Raw genomic sequence first — 23742 nt, forward strand, 5'->3', positions numbered from 1 at the left:
AGGTCCTCCTTGCTTGGTGACAGAAGCACCAGATCATCAGTAAACAGTAGACATTTGACTTCAGATTCTAGTAGGGTGAGGCCGGGTGCTGCAGACTGTTCTAGTGCCATCACCAATTCGTTGATATATATGTTGAAGAGGGCGGGGCTTAAGCTGCATCCCTATCTCACCCCACGGCCCTGTGGGAAGAAATGTGTGTGTTTTTTGCCTATTTTAACCGCACACTTGTTTGTGTACAGCAACTCGCCCAAGCTTTCCCCATTTCTCCTTCTCCCAAATCCAGTCAGCTGATGTTCTGAAAGAGCTGCAAAATCTGGACCCCTACAAATCAGCCGGGCTAGACAATCTGGACCCTTTCTTTCTAAAATTAGTATCTGTCGAAATTGTTGCAACCCCTATTACTAGCCTGTTCAACCTCTCTTTCGTATCGTTTGAGATTTCCAAAGATTGGAAAGCAGCTGCGGTCTTCCCCCTCTTCAAATGGGGGGACACTCTTGACCCAAACTGCTACAGACCTATATCTATCCTACCCTGCCATTCTAAGGTCTTCGAAAGCCAAGTCAACAAACAGATTACCGACCATTTCGAATCCCACCGCACCTTCTCAGCTATGCAATCTGGTTTCAGAGCTGTTCATGGGTGCACCTCAGCCACGCTCAAGGTCCTAAACGACATCTTAACCGCCATCGATAAGAAACAATACTGTGCAGCCGTACTCATTGCCCTGGCCAAGGCTTTCGACTCTGTCAATCACCAAATCCTCATCGGCAGACTCAATAGCCTTGGTTTCTCAAATGATTGCCTCGCCTGGTTCACCAACTACTTCTCTGATAGAGTTCAGTGTGTCAAATCGGAGGGCCTGTTGTCCGGGCCTCTGGTAGTCTCTATGGGGGTGCCACAGGGTTCAATTCTTGGGCTGACTCTCTTCTCTCTATACATCAATGATGTCGCTCTTGCTGCAGGTGAGTCTCTGATCCACCTCTACGCAGACGATACCATTCTGTATACTTTTGGCCCATCTTTGGACACTGTGTTAACAACCCTCCAGACGAGCTTCAATGCCATACAACACTCCTTCCGTGGCCTCCAACTGCTCTTAAATACAAGTAAAACTAAATGCATGCTCTTCAACGGATCGCTGCCCGCACCTGTCCGCCCGTCCAGCATCACTACTTTGGACGGTTCTGACTTAGAATATGTGGACAACTACAAATACCTAGGTGTCTGTTCAGACTGTAAACTCTCCTTCCAGACTCACATCAAACATCTCCAATCCAAAGTTAAATCTAGAATCTGCTTCCTATTTCACAACAAAGCATCCTTCACTCATGCTCCTTAACATACCCTCGTAAAACTGACCATCCTACCGATCCTCGACTTCGGCGATGTCATTTACAAAATAGCCTCCAATACCCTACTCAATAAATTGGATGCTGTCCATCACAGTGCTATCCTTTTTGTCACCAAAGCCCCATATACTACCCACCACTGCAACCTGTATGCTCTCGTTGGCTGGCCCTCGCTTCATATTCGTCGTAAAACCCACTGGCTCCAGGTCATCTACAAGTCTCTGCTAGGTAAAGCCCCGCCTTATCTCAGCTCACTGGTCACCATAGCAGCACCCACCTGTAGTACGCGCTCCAGCAGGTATATCTCTCTGGTCACCCCCAAAGCCAATTCCTCCTTTGGCCACCTCTCCTTCCAGTTCTCTAATGCCAATGACTGGAACGAACTGCAAAAATCACTGAAGCTGGAGATTCATATCTCCCTCGCTAGCTTTAAGCACCATCTGTCAGAGCAGCTCACAGATCACTGCATCTGTATACAGTCCATCTATAATTTAGCCCAAACAACTACCTCTTCCCCTACTGTATTTATTTATTTATTTTGCTCCTTTGCACCCCATTATTTCTATTTCTACTTTGCACATTCTTCCACTGCAAATCTACCATTCCAGTGTTTTACTTACTATATTGCATTTACTTCGCCACCATGGCCTTTTTTTTGCCTTTACCTCCCTTATCTCACCTCATTTGCTCACATTGTATATAGACTTATTTTTCTACTGTATGTTTGTTTTACTCCATGTGTAACTCTGTGTTGTTGTATGTGTCGAACTGCTTTGCTTTATCTTAGCCAGGTCGCAGTTGTAAATGAGAACTTGTTCTCAACTTGCCTACCTGGTTAAATAAAGATAAATAAAAATAAATGAAAATAAAATATATTATGTTTATATATTATATACAGCTGGTGCTGTGATCCTGGAGAGTCCTGCCCTTCCTGTGACTGAGGGACGTTCTGTGACTCTGCGCTGCCGACACAGAAAGGACAAGGAAATGAAGGTAACTCCCTCTGACCTCACAGCTGATTTCTACAAAGATGGATCCCTCGTCAGGACTGAGACTACGGGAGAGATGACCATCCCTGCAGTATCCAAGTCAGATGAAGGACTCTACAAGTGTTCCACCTCTGAAGGAGAATCCCCGGAGAGACTGATGACTCTGACAGGTGAGGAAATTAAATGTTTTTTTTTTCACATTCCGAATGGTTCTATTTTGTTTTAGGAAATGCACATTTTAAGCCATTCAGTAATTCAGTGCAAACTGTCTGTCTGTCTGTCTGTCTGTCTGTCTGTCTGTCTGTCTGTCTGTCTGTCTGTCTGTCTGTCTGTCTGTCTGTCTGTCTGTCTGTCTGTCTGTCTGTCTGTCTGTCTGTCTGTCTGTCTGTCTGTCTGTCTGTCTGTCTGTCTGTCTGTCTGTCTGTCTAAGCTTTCCTTAAGTTTGGGTCAGTCACAGTGGTCAGGTATTCTGCCACTGTGTACTCTCTGTTTAGGGCCAAATAGCATTTTAGTTTGTTCAGTTTTTTTGTAAATTCTTTCCAATGTGTCAAGTATTTATCTTTTTGTTTTCTCATGATTTGGTTGCGTCTAATTGTGTTGCTGTCCTGGGCTCTGTGGGGTCTGTTTGTGTTTGTGAACAGAGCCCCAGGACCAGCTTGCTTAGGGGACTCTTCTCCAGGTTCATCTCTCTGTAGGTGATGGCTTTGTTATGGAAGGTTTGGGAATCGCTTCATTTTAGGTGGTTGTAGAATTTAACGGCTCTTTTCTGGATTTTGATAATTAGCGGGTATCGGCCTAATTCTGCTCTGCATGCATTATTTTGTGTTTTACGTTGTACACGGAGGATGTTTTTGCAGAATTCTGCATGCAGTCTCAAATTTGGTGTTTATCCCATTTTGTGAATTCTTGGTTGGTGAGCGGACCCCAGACCTCACAACCATAAAGGGCAATGGGTTCTATAACTGATTCAAGTATTTTTAGCCAGATCCTAATTGGTATGTCAAATGTTATGTTCCTTTTGATGGCATAGAAGGCCCTTCTTGCCTTGTCTCTCAGATTGTTCACAGCTTTGTGGAAGTTACCTGTGGCGCTGATGTTTAGGCCAAGGTATGTATAGTTTTGTGTGCTCTAGATGGAATTTGTATTTGTGGTCCTGGCAACTGGACCTTTTTGGAACACCATTATTTTTGTTTTACTGAGATTTACTGTCAGGGTCCAGGTCTGACAGAATCTGTGCAGAAGATCTAGGTGCTGCTGTAGGCCCTCCTTGGTTGGGGACAGATCTAGGTGCTGCTGTAGGCCCTCCTTGGTTGGGGACAGATCTAGGTGCTGCTGTAGGCCCTCCTTGGTTGGGGACAGATCTAGGTGCTGCTGTAGGCCCTCCTTGGTTGGGGACAGATCTAGGTGCTGCTGTAGGCCCTCCTTGGTTGGGGACAGATCCAGGTGCTGCTGTAGGCCCTCCTTGGTTGGGGACAGATCTAGGTGCTGCTGTAGGCCCTCCTTGGTTGGGGACAGATCTAGGTGCTGCTGTAGGCCCTCCTTGGTTGGGGACAGATCTAGGTGCTGCTGTAGGCTCTCCTTGGTTGGGGACAGATCTAGGTGCTGCTGTAGGCCCTCCTTGGTTGGGGACAGATCTAGGTGCTGCTGTAGGCCCTCCTTGGTTGGGAACAGATCTAGGTGCTGCTGTAGGTCCTCCTTGCTTGGTGACAGAAGCACCAGATCATCAGTAAACAGTAGACATTTGACTTCAGATTCTAGTAGGGTGAGGCCGGGTGCTGCAGACTGTTCTAGTGCCATCACCAATTCGTTGATATATATGTTGAAGAGGGCGGGGCTTAAGCTGCATCCCTGTCTCACCCCACGGCCCTGTGGGAAGAAATGTGTGTGTTTTTTGCCTATTTTAACCGCACACTTGTTTGTGTACATGGATTTTATAATGTCGTATGTTTTTCCCCCAACTCCACTTTCCATCAATTTGTATAGCAGACCCTTATGCCAAATTCAGTCAAAGGATTTTTTTTAAATCAACAAAGCATGAGAAGACTTTGCCTTTGTTTTGGTTTGTTTGTTTATCAATTAGGGTGTGCAGGGTGAATATGTGTGCTGTCGTTCGGTAATTTAGTAAAAAGCCAATTTGACATTTGCTCAGTACGTTGTTTTCACTGAGGAAATGAACTAGTCTGCTGTTAATGATAATGCAGAGGATTTCCCCAAGGTTGCTGTTGACGCATCTATCTCTGTCTCTTTCTCTCAGTCCTCTCTCCTCTTCCAGTCTCTCTGAGCATCCGTCCCAACAGATCGCAGTTCTTTGAATACGAGTCTCTCATTGTGAGCTGTGAGGTTCAGGGGAACTCTGCCGGATGGACGCTGAAGAGATACACATCGACTGGGAAGCTTTCAGCTTGCGGAACGGACTGGGGAAAACAACAAGGTTTTTCATGCATCGTGTCACTAATCCTACCAGACAGTGGAGTGTACTGGTGTGAGTCTGGGTCTGGAGAACACAGCAATACTGTCAACATCACAGTACACGGTATGTACACAAACACCATCTACTGACATTATAGTGTTTAGTGGTTCATCTGGTTTCAGATAGCTGATGTTATGTTTATATGTGTCACGATGGTCGTAATAACAGTACCCCCCCCAAAGGTGCGGACTCCGGCCGCAAAATCCTGAAACCAGCTGGGGAGAGTAGGGGGGGGGGGGTGATTAGTGTCGGTGGCGGCTCCGGTGCAGGGCGAAGTACCCACTCCGCTCGCGGATCCGCCAGCATCGGTGTCGGCTCTGGTGAGGGACTTTGCCCCCGCCCAGACCACGGGTCCGGCCATGGAGCTGGGTAGAACGCCGTGCTGGGCACCGGCACAAAGGAGGGCTCTGGCCTGTGGACCGTCGTAGGAGGTTCTGGACTGTGGACCATCGCAGGAGGTTCTGGACTGTGGACCGTCGCCGGAAGCTCTGGACTGGGGACCGTCGCCGGAAGCTCTGGACTGGGGACCGTCGCCGGAAGCTCTGAACTGGGGACCGTCGCCGGAAGCCTGGTGAGTGGAGCCGGCACAGGTGGCACCGGACTGGTGACATGCACTTCAGGGCGAGTGCGAGGAGCTGGCACCGGACGTACTGGGCTGTGGAGGCGCACTGGAGACCTGGTGTGTATAGCCGGCACAAATTGTCCTGGAACAATGACACACTTCACACAGCGAGTGCGGGGAGATGGCACAGGACGCACCGGACTGGGGACCCGCACTTCAGGGCGAGTGCGAGGAGGAGACACAGGACATACCGGAATGGGGAGGCGCACTGGAGACCTGATGCGTGGGACCGGCACAAGTTGCACCGCTCCTCCAAACGCCTGCGTTGCTGCAAACTCTTAGCCAACTCCATTCTCCAGTATCCCTCCTCGCACTCTTCCATTGACTCCCAGGCGGGCTCTGGTACTCTCCTTGGGTCGACCGACCACCTCTCTACCTCCTCCCAGGTTGTCACTGGCTCACTCCCCGGCCACCAACCACCCCGTGTGCTCCCCCCCCCCAAAAAGAAATTTTGGACTGTCCTTTGGGCTTTCCTTGTGGCTGCGAACCCCGGCGTCGTCGGTGTCCTCCCTTTTCTCCTTGCGTCTGCTGCCAAGGAAGGCTTTTCGTCTCCTGCCAAGATTTCCTCCCAAGTCCAGGATGTCCATCTCCTCCTTGGCACGCTGCTTGGTCCTGTTGTGGGTTCCACATATTTATTCACAAAGTGAAAACTTCCAAACAAAAAGAAACAAACAATCAAGGAACCTTTGACCTCAGAGGTGCGACATACACTTAATAACTCAAAACAAGATCCCACAAAATACAGTGGGGGAAATGGCTGCCTAAATATGATCCTCAATCAGAGACAACGCTAAACAGCTGCCTCTGATTGGGAACCATACCAAGCACACCAACATAGAAATATAAAACCTAGAATGCCCCCTAGTCATGCCCTGATCTACTATCTATACCATAGAGAACCAAGGGCTCTCTATGGTCAGGGTGTGACAATATGATGTTTTTATATTATATACAGCTGGTGCTGTGATCCGGAGAGACCTGTTTATATATTATATACAGCTGGAGCTGTGATCCTGGAGAGACCTGTTTATATATGATGTTTATATATTATATACAGCTGGTGCTGTGATCCTGGAGAGACCTGTTTATATATTATATACAGCTGGAGCTGTGATCCTGGAGAGACCTGTTTATATATTATATACAGCTGGAGCTGTGATCCTGGAGAGACCTGTTTATATATTATATACAGCTGGTGCTGTGATCCTGGAGAGACCTGTTTATATATGATGTTTATATATTATATACAGCTGGTGCTGTGATCCTGGAGAGACCTGTTTATATATTATGTTTATATATTAGATACAGCTGGTGCTGTGATCCTGGAGAGACCTGTTTATATATTATGTTTATATATTAGATACAGCTGGTGCTGTGATGCTGGAGAGTCCTGCCCTTCCTGTGACTGAGGGAGATTCTGTGACTCTGCGCTGCAGATATCAGGGAACTCCCTCTGACCTCAAAGCTGGTTTCTACAAAGATGGATCCCTCGTCAGGACTGAGACTACGGGAGAGATGACCATCCCTGCAGTATCCAAGTCAGATGAAGGACTCTACAAGTGTTCCACCTCTGAAGGAGAATCACCAGAGAGACTGATGACTCTGACAGGTGAGGAAATATCCCTTCTTTCCACCATTAAATTGGTGCTAAAACCTACGGTAAATACCATGTCATTACACTGTATTTTACAGTAACTAACCGTTTCAAATATATAAAATTTCATGACATTTTTTTCCCCCTTCATTTGAAATGTGTGTGAAAGACTTTGTCAATTTTCTCCCCAGTTCCAGCTTCAAACCCAGACCCCTCTACAGTCCCAGTGTTGTCCGTGTCTCTGCCCAGGCTGCTGGGTAGTCTACTGGTGGTGTCTCCCTACCTGCTGGTGACCATCGTACTGCTGGTGAAATGCAACAGACGTAGGGGCTCAAGGTAAGAACCTGAGTTCATATATTCCACTGGCTCCAACAACCTGTTGTCCATGATAAATACATTATAACGGTGTTCACAATGGCTCCAAAAACTGGCTCCAAAAACCTGTTGCTGAACCATGTTGTAAAGTGTTGTTAACTGTATCTCTGATTGAACCATGTTGTAAAGTGTTGATAACTGTATCTCCGATTGAACCAAGTTGAATAACAGGGGTTTAACCCTACTGATTCATTATAATACTGTATATCTCTAAGTAACTAAATACAGGCTACATTATAACAGTATTTTCCGTGTGATTGACAGGTGAGCGTTATTTTGAAGGAGAGCGAGGCTGGGGATCACCTGGTCACCGTGACAACACTGGTCACCGTGGTCACCTGGTCACCGTGACAACACTCAGAATGGAACACCCGTCATTCTAATTCTGTAACCTGTGATTTACACCCAAAACATTTCTCCCTTCTACTGGTCCATAATAGTGGCAATTTATTTTAAAAAAAAAAAATACGATTTATTAATAACTGCTTTGTTATATTTGTCTTATTTTAAGGTGTTTCGATATATGTTTTTGTTTTCATAATTCATTCAGCAGCAGTCCTTTTTAAAAAAGGGGTAATCTGCAGATCAAAAATACAAAAAAAAAACACCCAGCCACTGTTTTGGTAAACAGCTGTGGTAACCACTCTCTAATTTCATGGACAGAGGGAATATGGATGTAAAGGACTGCTCATCCATAATATGTTTTAACCATGTTTTGAGGCTATACTGTGTTTGTTTACATTTACACTGGAGTAAAACAAGCTGATAGTGTGCATTTGGGAAAGTATTCAGACCCCTTGACTTTTTCCACATTTTGTTACGTTACAACCTTTATTCTAAAATGGATTAAATTAATTGTTTTACTCATCAATCTACACACAATACGCCATAATGACATCACAATACCCCATAATGACATCACAATACCCCATAATGTTTTGCGAATTTTTGCTAATTTATAAAAAATGTAATAATGAAATATGACATTTACATAAGACCCTTTAATCAGTACTTTGTTGAAACACCTTTGGCAGCGATTACAGCCTCGTGTCTTCATGGGTATGACGCTAGAAGCTTGGCACACCTGTATTTGGGGAGTTTCTCCCATTCTTCTCTGCAGATCCTCTCAAGCTCTGTCAGGTTGGATGAGGGAGCGTCGCTGAACAGCTATTTTCAGGTCTCTCGAAAGATGTTCGATTGAGCTCTGTGGAGGAATCCATCAGTAATCTCTATAGTTGTTATTGATAAGATCTCTGGGCGATCAAACCCCATCAGCCTGTGCCAGAGCATTAAAGTGGTCAAGTTGTGAGGGACTTGGATCCTTCCCCTGACAAACATCAGTGGCAACAACCAGCGACATCTAGACAACTTAGTCTCAACCTTGTCCCCCCCAGTATCTCTCCTGAAACTCTGAGTTCCCCAAGAACACCCCTAAGAACTTAATCCCTGCTCTGCCCCACTGTAACCCCCCAGGAAGACTAGTAGATCCTGCTTTGATCACTGTAACCCCCCAGGAAGACTAGTAGATCCTGCTCTGATCCACTGTAACCCCCCAGGAAGACTAGTAGATCCTGCTCTGACCCCCCCAGGAAGACTAGTAGATCCTGCTCTGATCCACTGTAACCCCTCCAGGAAGACTAGTAGATCCTGCTTTGATCCACTGTAACCCCCCAGGAAGACTAGTAGATCCTGCTCTGACCCCCCCAGGAAGACTAGTAGATCCTGCTCTGATCCACTGTAACCCCCCAGGAAGACTAGTAGTTCCTGCTTTGATCCACTGTAACCCCCCAGGAAGACTAGTAGATCCTGCTCTGATCCACTGTAACCCTCCAGGAAGACTAGTAGATCCTGCTCTGACCCCCCCAGGAAGACTAGTAGATCCTGCTCTGATCCACTGTAACCCCCCAGGAAGACTAGTAGATCCTGCTCTGATCCACTGTAACCAACCCAGGAAGACTAGTAGATCCTGCTCTGATCCACTCTAACCAACCCAGGAAGACTAGTAGATCCTGCTATGACCCCCCCAGGAAGACTAGTAGATCCTGCTCTGACCCCCCCAGGAAGACTAGTAGATCCTGCTCTGACACACTGTAACCCTGACAGGAAGACTAGTAGATCCTGCTCTGATCCACTGTAACCACCCCAGGAAGACTAGTAGATCCTGCTCTGACCCCCCAGGAAGACTAGTAGATCCTGCTCTGACCCTCCCAGGAAGACTTGTAGATCCTGCTCTGATCCCCCCAGGAAGACTAGTAGATCCTTCTCTGATCCACTGTTACCCCCCAGGAAGACTACTAGATCCTGCTCTGATCCACTGTTACCCACTCCAGGAAGACTACTAGATCCTGCTCTGATCCCCCAAGGAAGACTAGTAGATCCTGCTCTGATCCCCCCAGGAAGACTAGTAGATCCTGCTCTGACCCCCCCAGGAAGACACCCTTCTCCCAGTTCCCCTTAGCTGACGCCACCCCCTCAAACAACACTAAAGTCCTGCAAAACTTTTCTGTATCCCCTTCCCCTTTAACAAACACTGTTACATATTCAGCATAAGCCGACAAATAAAGTGTCTCCTTACCTACTGACCCCAGAGTTGACCCCAGAGCTGACCCCAGAGCTGATCCTAGAGCTGATCCTAGAGCTGACCCCAGAGCTGACCCCAGAGCTGATCCCAGAGCTGACCCCAGAGCTGAACCTTCAGCTGAACCTTCAGCTGACCCCAGAGCTGATCCCAGAGCTGACCCCAGAGCTGAACCTTCAGCTGAACCTTCAGCTGACCCTTCAGCTGACCCCAGAGCTGATCCCAGAGCTGACCCCAGAGCTGAACCTTCAGCTGACCCTTCAGCTGACCCTTCAGAGCTGACCCCAGAGCTGAACCTTCAGCTGAACCTTCAGCTGACCCCAGAGCTGATCCCAGAGCTGACCCCAGAGCTGAACCTTCAGCTGAACCTTCAGCTGACCCTTCAGCTGACCCCAGAGCTGACCCCAGAGCTGATCCCAGAGCTGACCCCAGAGCTGACCCCAGAGCTGACCCCAGAGCTGACCCCAGAGCTGACCCCAGAGCTGATCCCAGAGCTGACCCCAGAGCTGACCCCAGAGCTGACCCTTCAGCTGACCCCAGAGCTGACCCCAGAGCTGATCCCAGAGCTGACCCCAGAGCTGACCCCAGGTGGATGCTTGCAAGCTGAAGAACACCATCCCAACCGTGAAGCACAGGGGTGGCAGCATCATGTTGTGGGGTGGCTTTGCTGCAGGAGGGACTGGTGCACTTTACAAAATACATGGCATCATGAGGAAAGGAAAATTATGTGGATATATTGAACCAACATCTAATGACGTCAGGAAGTTAAAGTTTGGTCGCAAATGGGTCTTCCAAATGGACAATGACCCCAAGCATACCTCCAAAGTTATGGCAAAATGGCTTAAGGACAACAGAGTCAAGGTATTGGACTGGCCATCACAAAGCCCTGACCTCAAGCCCATAGAAAATGTGTGGGCAGAACTGAAGTGTGTGAAAGCAAGGAGGCCTACAAACCTATATAGCATGACCTCTAGATACACTATATATAGCATGGCAACTAGATACACTATATATAGCATGGCCTCTACACTATATATAGCATGGCTACTAGATACACTATATATAGCATGGCTACTAGATACACTATATATAGCATGGCTACTAGATACACTATATATAGCACGTCTACTAGATACACTATATATAGCATGGCTACTAGATACACTATATATAGCATGGCCTATAGATACACTATATATAGCATGGCCTATAGATACACTATATATAGCACGTCTACTAGATACACTATATATAGCATGGCTACTAGATACACTATATATAGCACGGCTACTAGATACACTATATATAGCATGGCCTATAGATACACTATATATAGCACGGCTACTAGATACACTATATATAGCATGGCTACTAGATACACTATATATAGCATGGCCTCTACACTATATATAGCATGGCTACTAGATACACTTTATAGAGCATGGCCTATAGATACACTATATATAGCATGGCTACTAGATACACTATATATAGCATGGCTACTAAATCAAATCAAATCAAATGTATTTATATAGCCCTTCGTACATCAGCTGATATCTCAAATTGCTGTACAGAAACCCAGCCTAAAACCCCAAACAGCAAGCAATGCATGTGAAAGAAGCACGGTGGCTAGGAAAAACTCCCTAGGAAAAACTCCCTAGAAAGGCCAAAAACCTAGGAAGAAACCTAGAGAGGAACCAGGCTATGAGGGGTGGCCAGTCCTCTTCTGGCTGTGCAGGGTGGATATTATAACAGAACATGGTCAAGATGTTAAAATGTTCATAAATGACCAGCATGGTCAAATAATAATAATCATAGTAGTTGTCGAGGGTGCAACAAGCACGTCCGGTGAACAGGTCAGGGTTCCATAGCCGCAGGCAGAACAGTTGAAACTGGAGCAGCAGCACGGCCATGTGGACTGGGGACAGCAAGGAGTCATCATACCAGGTAGTCCTGAGGCATGGTGCTAGGGCTCAGGTCCTCCGAGAGAAAGACAGAAAGAGAGAATTAGAGAGAGCATATTTAAATTCACACAGGACACCGGATAAGACAAGAGAAATACTCCAGATGTAACAGACTGACCCTAGCCCCCCGACACATAAACTACTGCAGCATAAATACTGGAGGCTGAGACAGGAGGGATCAGAAGACACTGTGGCCCCATCCGATGATACCCCCGGACAGGGCCAAACAGGCAGGATATAACCCCACCCACTTTGCCAAAGCACAGCCCCCACACCACTAGAAGGATGTCTCCAACCACCAACTTACCGTCCTAAGACAAGGCCGAGTATAGCCCACAACGATCTCCGCCATGGCACAACCCAAGGGGGGGCGCCAACCCAGACAGGAAGACCACGTCAGTGACTCAACCCACTCAAGTGACGCACCCCTCCCATGGACGGCATGGAAGAACACCAGTAAGCCAGTGACTCAGCCCCTGTAAAAGGGTTAGAGGCAGAGAATCCCAGTGGAAAGAGGGGAACCGGCAAGGCAGAGACAGCAAGGGCGGTTCGTTGCTCCAGCCTTTCCGTTCACCTTCCTGGGCCAGACTATACTTAATCATAGGACCTACTGAAGAGATAAGTCTTCAGTAAAGACTTAAAGGTTGAGACTGAGTCTGCGTCTCTCACCTTGGTAGGCAGACCAGTCCATAAAAATGGAGCTCTATAGGAGAAAGCCCTACCTCCAGCCGTTTGCTTAGAAATTCTAGGGACAATTAGGAGGCCTGCGTCTTGTGACCGTAACGTACGTGTAGGTATGTACGGCAGGACCAAATCGGAAAGATAGGTAGAAGCAAGCCCATGTAATGCTTTGTAGGTTAGCAGTAAAACCTTGAAATCAGCCCTTGCCTTAACAGGAAGCCAGTGTAGGGAGGCTAGCACTGGAGTAATATGATCAAATTTTTTGGTTCTAGTCAGGATTCTAGCAGCCGTATTTAGCACTGACTGAAGTTTGTTTAGTGCTTTATCCGGGTAGCCGGAAAGTAGAGCATTGCAGTAGTCCAGCCTAGAAGTAACAAAAGCATGGATTAATTTTTTGGCGTCATTTTTGGACAGAAAGTTTCTGATTTTTGCAATGTTAGCAATGTTTGCAATACTAGATACACTATATATAGCATGGCATCTACACTATATATAGCATGGCTACTAGATACACTATATATAGCATGGCCTCTACACTATATATAGCATGGCTACTAGATACACAATATATAGCATGACCTCTACACTATATATAGCATGGCAACTAGATACACTATATATAGCATGGCAACTAGATACACTATATATAGCATGACCTCTACACTATATATAGCATGGCTACTAGATACACTTTATAGAGCATGGCCTATAGATACACTATATATAGCATGGCTACTAGATACACAATATATAGCATGACCTCTACACTATATATAGCATGGCAACTAGATACACTATATATAGCATGGCTACTAGATACACTATATATAGCATGACCTCTACACTATATATAGCATGGCTACTAGATACACTATATATAGCATGGCTACTATATACACTATATATAGCATGGCCTCTACACTATATATAGCATGGCCTCTAGATACACTATATATAGCATGGCTACTATATACACTTTATGTAGTTTCCTGTTGGAAAATGACTGCAAAAAATGACTCTTTCTTATTGGGAAATTGAAATGTTTTATTCATGTTTTAATATTTTAAACACTGACATTTAGGTTGTAAACATATCACATGTTTTATGCTTTTACAGTGTGTGTGTCTTATATCACAGTGACCTCGCTGGGTGGCAGGGTGAGTCTCTTCTCCCTGACAGACAGACAGACAGACAGACAGACAGACAGACAGACAGTGTCTCATAACACAGTGATATCGCTTGGTGGCAGGGTGAATCTCTTCTCCCGGAGAGACAGCATGTTCTCCACGTGCATGGCAATGACCCGACAAAGCTCCAGTCCCTAAACACTCTCACACACACACACACACACACACACACACACACACACACACACACACACACACACACACACACACACACACACACACACACACACACACGACATAGTTACAATGTGTGTGTGTGTAGGTGTGTATACATGCGTCCATGTGTGTGTGTTGGTACAGGTGTGTGTGTGTGTTTTTGTTTGTTTGTTTGTTTGTTTGTTTGTTTGTGTGTGTGTGTGTGGGTGTGTGTGTTCAGCTGTGCATGTGTGTGTGGGTGTGTGTGTATCTGTGTGTGTGTGTGTGTGTGTGTGTGTGTGTGTGTGTGTGTGTGTGTGTGTGTGTGTGTGTGTGTGTGTGTGTGTGTGTGTGTGTGTGTGTGTGTGTACCTGTTTCAGCTGTATCTGTGTGACTCTCTGAGTGTTCAGATCTCCCAGAGTGAGGTCTACGTAAGGATAGCTGGTCCCGGCCGAGGGTCTCTGGGTGCGGGTAGACTGCACCTCCGCCAGGGGGACTACTGTCTGCAGCTCCTGCACCACAGGGACCAACCATACAATTACTACTATTACCTGAACCAGGGGGACCACTGTCTGCAGCTCCTGCACCACAGAGACCAATCATACAAAAGAGCAAGAGGGTAAGTAATAATATGGGGATGAGGTAGTTGGATGGGCTATTTACAGATGGGCTGTGTACAGGTACAGTGATCGGTAAGCTGCTCTGACAGCTGATGCTTAAATTTAGCGAGGGAGAGATAAGTCTCCAGCTTCAGAGATTTTTGCAATTCGTAACCAGTCATTGGCAGCAGACAACTGGAAGGAAAGGCGGCCAAAGGAAGTGTTGGCTTTGGGGATGACCAGTGAAATATACCTGCTGGAGCGCGTGCTACGGGTGGGTGTTGCTAATGTGACCAGTGAGCTGAGATAAGGCGGCGCTTTACCTAGCAAAGACTTATAGATGAGCTGGAGCCAGTGGGTTTGGCGACGAATACGTAGTGAGGGCCAGCCAAATGACAGCATACAGGTTGCAGTGGTGGGTAGTATATGGGGTTTTGGTGACAAAATGGATGGCACTGTGATAGACTGCATCCAGTTTGCTGAGAAGAGTGTTGGAGGCTATTTTGTAAATGACATCGCCGAAGTCGAGGATCGGTAGGACAGTCCGTTTTAAAAGGGTATGTTTGGCAGCGTGAGTGAAGGAGGCTTTGTTGCGAAACAGGAAGAAGATTCTACATTTAATTTTGGATTGGAAAGCACTTTTGAAGAGCAACCAGGCATCCTCTACTGATGGGATGAGGTCAATATCCTTCCAGGATACCCGGGCCAGGTCGATTAGAAAGGCCTGCTCGCGGAAGTGTTTTAGGGAGCGTTTGACAGTGATGAGGGGTGGTCGTTTGACCGCCGACCCTTTACGCACGCAGGCAATGAGGCAGTGATCTCTGAGATCCTGGTTGAAGACAGCAGATGTGTATTTAGCCTGTTAGGGCTAGGGGGCAGTATTGACACGGCTGGATAAAAAACGTACCCGATTTAATCTGGTTACTACTCCTGCCCAGTAACTAGAATATGCATATAATTATTGGCTTTGGATAGAAAACACCCTAAAGTTTCTAAAACTGTTTGAATGGTGTCTGTGAGTATAACAGAACTCAAATGGCAGGTCAAAACCTGAGAAGATTCTGTACAGGAAGTACCCTGTCTGACCATTTCTTGGCCTTCTACACCATCTCTATCAATTACAAAGGATTTCTGCTATAACGTGACACTTCCTACGGCTCACATGGTCTCTCAGAAGGCGGCAAAAAGTTGAATCGTGGCTTTGCAGGCTCTGGCTGAAACAAAGTAGCGCGTTTGGGTAGTGGCTGGTTACAGTACTGTGAGACTCAGGCTCGTGCCCGCGTCGACCGAAAGCTTTCTTTTCCTTTGTCTGTTTACCTAAAAGGATATTCCCGGTCGGAATATTATCGCTTTTTTTACGAGAAAAATGGCATAAAAATGGATTTTAAACAGCGGTTGACATGCTTCGAAGTACGGTAATGGAATATTTAGATTTTTTTTGTCACGAATTGCGCCATGCGCGCGACCCTTATTTACCATTCGGATAGTGTCTGGAACCCACGAACAAAACGCCGCTATTCGGATATAACGATGGATTATTTTGGACCAAACCAACATTTGTTATTGAAGTAGCAGTCCTGGGAGTGCATTCTGACGAAGACAACAAAAGGTAATCAAACTTTTGTAATAGTAAATCTGATTTTGGTGAAGGCTAAACTTGCCGGGTGTCTAAATAGCTAGCCCGTGATGGCTGGGCTATGTACTTAGAATATTGCAAAATGTGCTTTCACCAAAAAGCTATTTTAAAATCGGACATATCGAGTGCATAGAGGAGTTCTGTATCTATAATTCTTAGAGGGAAAGTTGGTCAGGATGATATCTAAGAGGGTGCCCATGGTTATGGATTTAGGGTTGTACCTGGTAGGTTCCTTGATCATTTGTGTGAGATTGAGGGCATCTAGCTTAGATTGTAGGACGGCCGGGGTGTTAAGCAAGTCCCAGTTTAGGTCACCTAACTGTACGAACTGTAGGTGATAGGGGGCAATCAATTCACATATGGTGTCCAGGTCACAGCTGGGGGATGAAGGGGGTCTATAACAAGCGACAACGGTGAGAGACTTGTTTCTGGAAAGGTGGATTTTTAAAAGTAGAAGCTTGAACTGTTTGGGCACATACCTGGATAGTAAGACAGAACTCTGCAGGCTGTCTCTGCAGTAGATTACAACTCTGCCTCCTTTGGCAGTTCTATCTTGATGGAAAATGTTATAGTTAGGGATGGAAATGTCAGGATTTCTGGTGGCCTTCCTAAGCCAGAATTCAGACACGGCTATGACATCAGGGTTGGCGGAGTGTGCTAAAGCAGTGAATAAAACAAACTTAGGGAGGAGGCTTCTAATGAGATAAGGCTACGGAATTAGGGTTGTACCTGGTAGGTTCCTTGATAATTTGTGTGAGATTGAGGGCATCTAGCTTAGATTTTAGGATGGCTGGGGTGTTTAAGCATGTCCCAGTTTAGGTCACCTAACTGTACGAACTGTAGGTGATAGGGGGCGATCATTTCACATATGGTGTCCAGGTCACAGCTTGGAATGGGAGCGGTGCAGGGTGCTGCAGGGCCTGGGTTAACCTCTACATCGCCAGAGGAACAGAGGAGAAGTAGGATAAGGGTACGGCTAAAGGCTAGAAGAACCTGGGGAATGGGAGCAGTGCAGGGGGCTGCAGGGCCTGGGTTAACCTCTACATCACCAGAGGAGGAGAGGAGGAGAAGGATGAGGGTACGGCTAAAGGCTATAAGAACCTGGGGAATGGGAGCGGTGCAGGGGGCTGCAGGGCCTGGATGAACCTCTACATCACCAGAGGAGGAGAGGAGGAGTAGGATGAGGGTACGGCTAAAGGCTATAAGAACCTGGGGATTGGGAGCAGTGCAGGGGGCTGCAGGGCCTGGGTTAACCTCTACATCACCAGAGGAGGAGTTGGATAAGGGTACGGCTAAAGGCTATAAGAACCTGGGGAATGGGAGCGGTGCAGGGGGCTGCAGGGGTTAACCTCTACATCACCAGAAGAGCAGAGGAGGAGTAGGATAGTGCGTTCGGAACAGAGAGTAAAAGGAGCAGATTTCTGGGTGCGGAAGAATAGATTCAAGGCATAGTGTACAGACAAGGGTATGGTAGGATGTGAGTACAGTGGAGGTAAACCTAGGCATTGAGTGACGATGAGAGAGGTTTTGTCTCTAGAGGCACCATTTAAAAGTCAGGTGAGATCACCGCATGTGTGGGGGGGTGGAACAAAAGGGCTAGCTAGTGAGCAGTGTGGGTGGGACTTATTGAGCAGAGTGGGCGGGGCTTAGTGAGCAAAGTGGGCGGTACTTAGTGAGCGGTGTGGGCGGAACTTAGTGAGCAAAATGGGTGGGACTTAGTGAGCAGTGTGGGCAGGACTTAGTGAGCAGTGTGGGCGGGGCTTATTGAGAAAAGTGGGCGGTACTTAGTGAGTGGTGTGGGCGGGACTTAGTGAGCAAAGTGGGTGGGACTTAGTGAGCAGAGTGGGCAGGGCTTAGTGAGCAAAGTGGGCGGTACTTAGTGAGCGGTGTGGGCGGGCCATAGTGGGGCAGTGTGGGCGGGATTTAGTGAGCAAAGTGGGAAGTGGGTGGGACTTAGTGAGCGGTGTGGGGGCGGGGCCCTTACGTGAGTGTCCTTGTTGAGAAAGTGCAGTCCACGTGGATTAACAGCCAGGATACAGGGAGCGTACATGGAGCCACTGCTGCTGGACTGGACGAAGAAGAACGAGGAGCCAAACATGGGGAACGAACTGACCAGACCTGGGGGAGGGTCACAGTCAGACACACACACACACACACACACACACACACACACACACACACACACACACACACACACACACACACACACACACACACACACACACACACACACACACATAGCCGAATCTACTAATTTGAAGGGGTGTCCACATACTTTTGTATATGTATTGTATGTGTGTTAGTGTGTGTTAGGTGTGTTCGTGTGTGTGTTAGGTGTCATACCCAGGAACTGAGCTTTGGCCTGGTGCGGGTTGAGGGTCTGGACCTGCTGCATGTGCTGCGTTACCATGGTGACCCATGCCTGGGGGGGCTGCTTCCCGAACAGAAGGGGGGGGATGTACTCCGACAACTCATGGCTGGCGAGACAAAAGAACGGAGAAAAGGATAACAAATAAATAAATAAAATATTTCTAAATGTTTCTCAGTTCAAGGGTTTTTACATTCATTGACATGATGGAGAGATGACATAGAGATGATATAGAGATTACAGAGATGACATAGAGATGGCGGAGAGATTACATAGAGATGATGTAGAAATGACATAGAGATGATGGAGAGATGACATAGATATGACGGCGAGATTACATAGAGATGATGGAGAGATGACATAGAGATGATGGAGAGATGATGGAGAGATTACATAGAGATGACATAGAGATGATGGAGAGATGACATAGAGATGATGGAGAGATTACATAGAGATGACGGAGAGATTACATAGAGATGACGGAGAGATTACATAGACATTACATAGAGATGACGGAGAGATTACATAGCGATGACAGAGAGATTACATAGAGATTACATAGAGATGATGTAGAGATGACATAGAGATGACAGAGATATTACATAGAGATGATGGAGAGATTACATAGAGATGACATAGAGATGATGGAGAGATTACATAGAGATGACACAGAGATGACAGAGATGGCGGAGAGATTACATAGAGATGACATAGAGATGAAGGAGAGATTACATAGAGATTACATAGAGATGACAGAGAGATTAAATAGAGATGACACAGAGATGACATAGAGATGACATAGATATTACAGAGATGACATAGAGATTATGTAGCGATTACATAGAGATTATGTAGAAATGACACAGAGATGATGGAGAGATTACATAGAGATGATGGAGAGATTACATAGAGATGATGGAGAGATTACATAGCGATTACATAGACATGTCGGAAAGATGACATAGAGATGACAGAGAGATTACATAGAGATGACATAGAGATGATGGAGAGATTGCATTGAGATGATACAGAGATGACAGAGAGATGACAGAGAGATGACAGAGAGATTACATAGAGGTGACGGAGAGATTACATAGAGATGACATAGAGATGATGGAGAGATTACATAGAGATGACGGAGAGGTTAGATAGAGATGGCACAGAGAATACATAGAGACTACATAGAGATGATGGAAAGATTACATAGAGATTACATAGAGACTACATAGAGATGACGGAGAGATTACATAGAGATTATATAGAGACTACATAGAGATGACAGAGAGATTACATAGACATGAAGGAAAGATTACATAGAGATTACATGGAGACTACATAGAGATGATGGAGAGATTACATAGAGATGATGGAGAGATTACATAGAGATGACATAGAGATGATGGAGAGATTACATAGAGATGACACAGAGATGACAGAGATGGCGGAGAGATTACATAGAGATGACATAGAGATGAAGGAGAGATTACATAGAGATTACATAGAGATGACAGAGAGATTACATAGAGATGACAGAGAGATTACATAGAGATGACATAGATATTACATAGAGATGACAAAGATATGACAGAGAGATTACATAGAGATGCCATACAGATGATGGAGAGATTACATAGAGATTACATAAAGATGATGGAGAGATTACATAGAGATGACATAGAGATGATGGAGAGATTACATAGAGATTACATAGAGATGATGGAGAGATTACATAGCGATTACATAGACATGTCGGAAAGATGACATAGAGATGACAGAGAGATTACATTGAGATGATACAGAGATGACAGAGAGATGACAGAGAGATGACAGAGAGATTACATAGAGGTGACGGAGAGATTACATAGAGATGACATAGAGATGATGGAGAGATTACATAGAGATGACGGAGAGGTTAGATAGAGATGACACAGAGATTACATAGAGACTACATAGAGATGACGGAGAGATTACATAGAGATTATATAGAGACTACATAGAGATGACAGAGAGATTACATAGACATGAAGGAAAGATTACATAGAGATTACATGGAGACTACATAGAGATGATGGAGAGATTACATAGAGATGATGGAGAGATTACATAGAGATGACAGAGATGACATAGAGATGACATAGAGATGATGGAGAGATTACATAGAGATGACAGAGAGGTTACATAGAGATGACATAGAGATGATGGAGAGATTACATAGAGATGACATAGAGATGATGGATAGATTACATAGAGACTACATAGAGATGACATAGAGATGATGGAGAGATTACATATAGATGACAGAGAGATTACATAGAGATGACATAGAGATGACATAGGAATTACGTGAAGACTACATAGAGATTACATAGAGAATACATAGAGATTACATGGAGATGACAGAGATTACATAGAGATTACGGAGAGGTTACATAGAGATTACATAGAGATGACGTAGGGATTATGTAAAGATGACATAGAGATGATGGAGAGATGATAAAGAGATGATGGAGAGATTACATTGAGATGATGGAGAAAAAGTGCATTCGGAAAGTATTCAGACCCCTTCCCTTTTTCATTTTGTTACCTTACAGCCTTATTCTAAAATGGACTAAATTACATTATTTCCCTCATCAACTACACACAATACCCCATAATGACATCACAATACCCCATAACGACATCACAATACCCCACAATGACAAAGTTAAAACAAGTTTTTATAAAGGACTCTGAGACGATGAGAAACAAGATTCTCTGGTCTGATGAAACCACGATTGAACTATTTGGCCTGAATGCCAAGAGTCACGTCTGGAGGAAACCTGGCGGTGAAGCATGGCGGTGGCAGCATCATGCTGTGGGGATGTTTTTCAGTGGCAGGGATTGGGAGACACAACCACCTCCCCCATAATGCACACAGCAACCAGCTCCCCCATAATGCACTGCACACAGCAACCACCTCCCCCATAATGCACTGTACACAGCAACCACCTCCCCCATAACGCACTGCACAACCACCTCCCCCATAATGCACTGCGCAACCACCTCCCCCATAATGCACTGCACAACCACCTCCCCCATAATGCACTGTACACAGCAACCACCTCCCCCATAATGCACTGCACACAGCAACCACCTCCCCCCCATAATGCACTGCACACAGCAACCACCTCCCCCATAATGCACTGCACACAGCAACCACCTCCCCCATAATGCTCTGCACACAGCAACCACCTCCCCCCATAATGCACTGTACCCAGCAACCATCCCATAATGCACTGCAAACCACCTCCCCCATAATGCACTGTACAAAGCAACCACCTCCCCCATAATGCACTGCACAACCACCTCCCCCATAATGCACTGCACACAGCAACCACCTCCCCCATAATGCACTGTACCCAGCAACCATCCCATAATGCACTGCAAACCACCTCCCCCATAATGCACTGTACAAAGCAACCACCTCCCCCCATAATGCACTGCACAACCACCTCCCCCATAATGCACTGCACACAGCAACCACCTCCCCCATAATGCACTGCACACAGCAACCACCTCCCCCATAATGCACTGTACCCAGCAACCATCCCATAATGCACTGCAAACCACCTCCCCCATAATGCACTGTACAAAGCAACCACCTCCCCCATAATGCACTGCACAACCACCTCCCCCCCATAATGCACTGCACAACCACCTCCCCCATAATGCACTGCACAACCACCTCTCCATAATGCACTGCACACAGCAACCACCTCCCCCATAATGCACTGCACACAGCAACCACCTCCCCCATAATGCACTGCACACAGCAACCACCTCCCCCATAATGCACTGTACCCAGCAACCATCCCATAATGCACTGCAAACCACCTCCCCATAATGCACTGTACAAAGCAACCAGAGATGACATAGAGATGATGGATAGATTACATAGAGACTACATAGAGATGACATAGAGATGATGGAGAGATTACATATAGATGACAGAGAGATTACATAGAGATGACATAGAGATGACATAGGAATTACGTGAAGACTACATAGAGATTACATAGAGAATACATAGAGATTACATGGAGATGACAGAGATTACATAGAGATTACGGAGAGGTTACATAGAGATTACATAGAGATGACGTAGGGATTATGTAAAGATGACATAGAGATGATGGAGAGATGATAAAGAGATGATGGAGAGATTACATTGAGATGATGGAGAAAAAGTGCATTCGGAAAGTATTCAGACCCCTTCCCTTTTTCATTTTGTTACCTTACAGCCTTATTCTAAAATGGACTAAATTACATTATTTCCCTCATCAACTACACACAATACCCCATAATGACATCACAATACCCCATAACGACATCACAATACCCCACAATGACAAAGTTAAAACAAGTTTTTATAAAGGACTCTGAGACGATGAGAAACAAGATTCTCTGGTCTGATGAAACCACGATTGAACTATTTGGCCTGAATGCCAAGAGTCACGTCTGGAGGAAACCTGGCGGTGAAGCATGGCGGTGGCAGCATCATGCTGTGGGGATGTTTTTCAGTGGCAGGGATTGGGAGACACAACCACCTCCCCCATAATGCACACAGCAACCAGCTCCCCCATAATGCACTGCACACAGCAACCACCTCCCCCATAATGCACTGTACACAGCAACCACCTCCCCCATAACGCACTGCACAACCACCTCCCCCATAATGCACTGCGCAACCACCTCCCCATAATGCACTGCACAACCACCTCCCCCCATAATGCACTGTACACAGCAACCACCTCCCCCATAATGCACTGCACACAGCAACCACCTCCCCATAATGCACTGCACACAGCAACCACCTCCCCCATAATGCACTGCACACAGCAACCACCTCCCCCCATAATGCACTGTACCCAGCAACCATCCCACAATGCACTGCAAACCACCTCCCCCATAATGCACTGTACAAAGCAACCACCTCCCCCATAATGCACTGCACAACCACCTCCCCCATAATGCACTGCACAACCACCTCCCCCATAATGCACTGCACAACCCCCACCCCATAATGCACTGCACACAGCAACCACCTCCCCCCATAATGCACTGCACACAGCAACCACCTCCCCCCATAACGCACTGCACAACCACCTCCCCCATAATGCACTGCACAACCACCTCCCCCATAATGCACTGCACAA

The 23742-nt window shown here is 46.2% G+C and overlaps 2 protein-coding genes across 2 annotated transcripts in view; one reads left to right on the forward strand and one right to left on the reverse strand.

Moving 5' to 3' along the window:
* Window positions 1-2249: 2249 nt before the first annotated feature.
* LOC123725620 (low affinity immunoglobulin gamma Fc region receptor II-b-like) lies at window positions 2250-7843 on the forward strand. The gene is made up of 5 exons (XM_045692082.1): window positions 2250-2508; window positions 4593-4871; window positions 6791-7039; window positions 7216-7360; window positions 7664-7843. The coding sequence occupies exons 1-5, from the start codon at window positions 2337-2339 to the stop codon at window positions 7665-7667; spliced, it is 849 nt and encodes a 282-aa protein (XP_045548038.1). The 5' UTR covers window positions 2250-2336; the 3' UTR covers window positions 7668-7843.
* A 5866-nt stretch (window positions 7844-13709) lies between these two features.
* Window positions 13710-23742, reverse strand: part of LOC106592580 (unconventional myosin-XV) — a 261893-nt gene continuing 251860 nt past the window's right edge. The window contains exons 59-62 of the mRNA XM_045692035.1: window positions 18523-18656; window positions 18164-18297; window positions 14316-14456; window positions 13710-13943 (exon numbers count right to left, since the gene is read on the reverse strand). Coding sequence (XP_045547991.1) covers window positions 13842-13943; window positions 14316-14456; window positions 18164-18297; window positions 18523-18656 — 511 coding nt within the window. The 3' untranslated portion in view covers window positions 13710-13841. The remainder of the gene's footprint in view (window positions 13944-14315; window positions 14457-18163; window positions 18298-18522; window positions 18657-23742) is intronic.

This window comes from Salmo salar, chromosome ssa12 (genome assembly GCF_905237065.1).
Source record: "Salmo salar chromosome ssa12, Ssal_v3.1, whole genome shotgun sequence".
NCBI classification, from domain to species: Eukaryota; Metazoa; Chordata; class Actinopteri; order Salmoniformes; family Salmonidae; genus Salmo; species Salmo salar.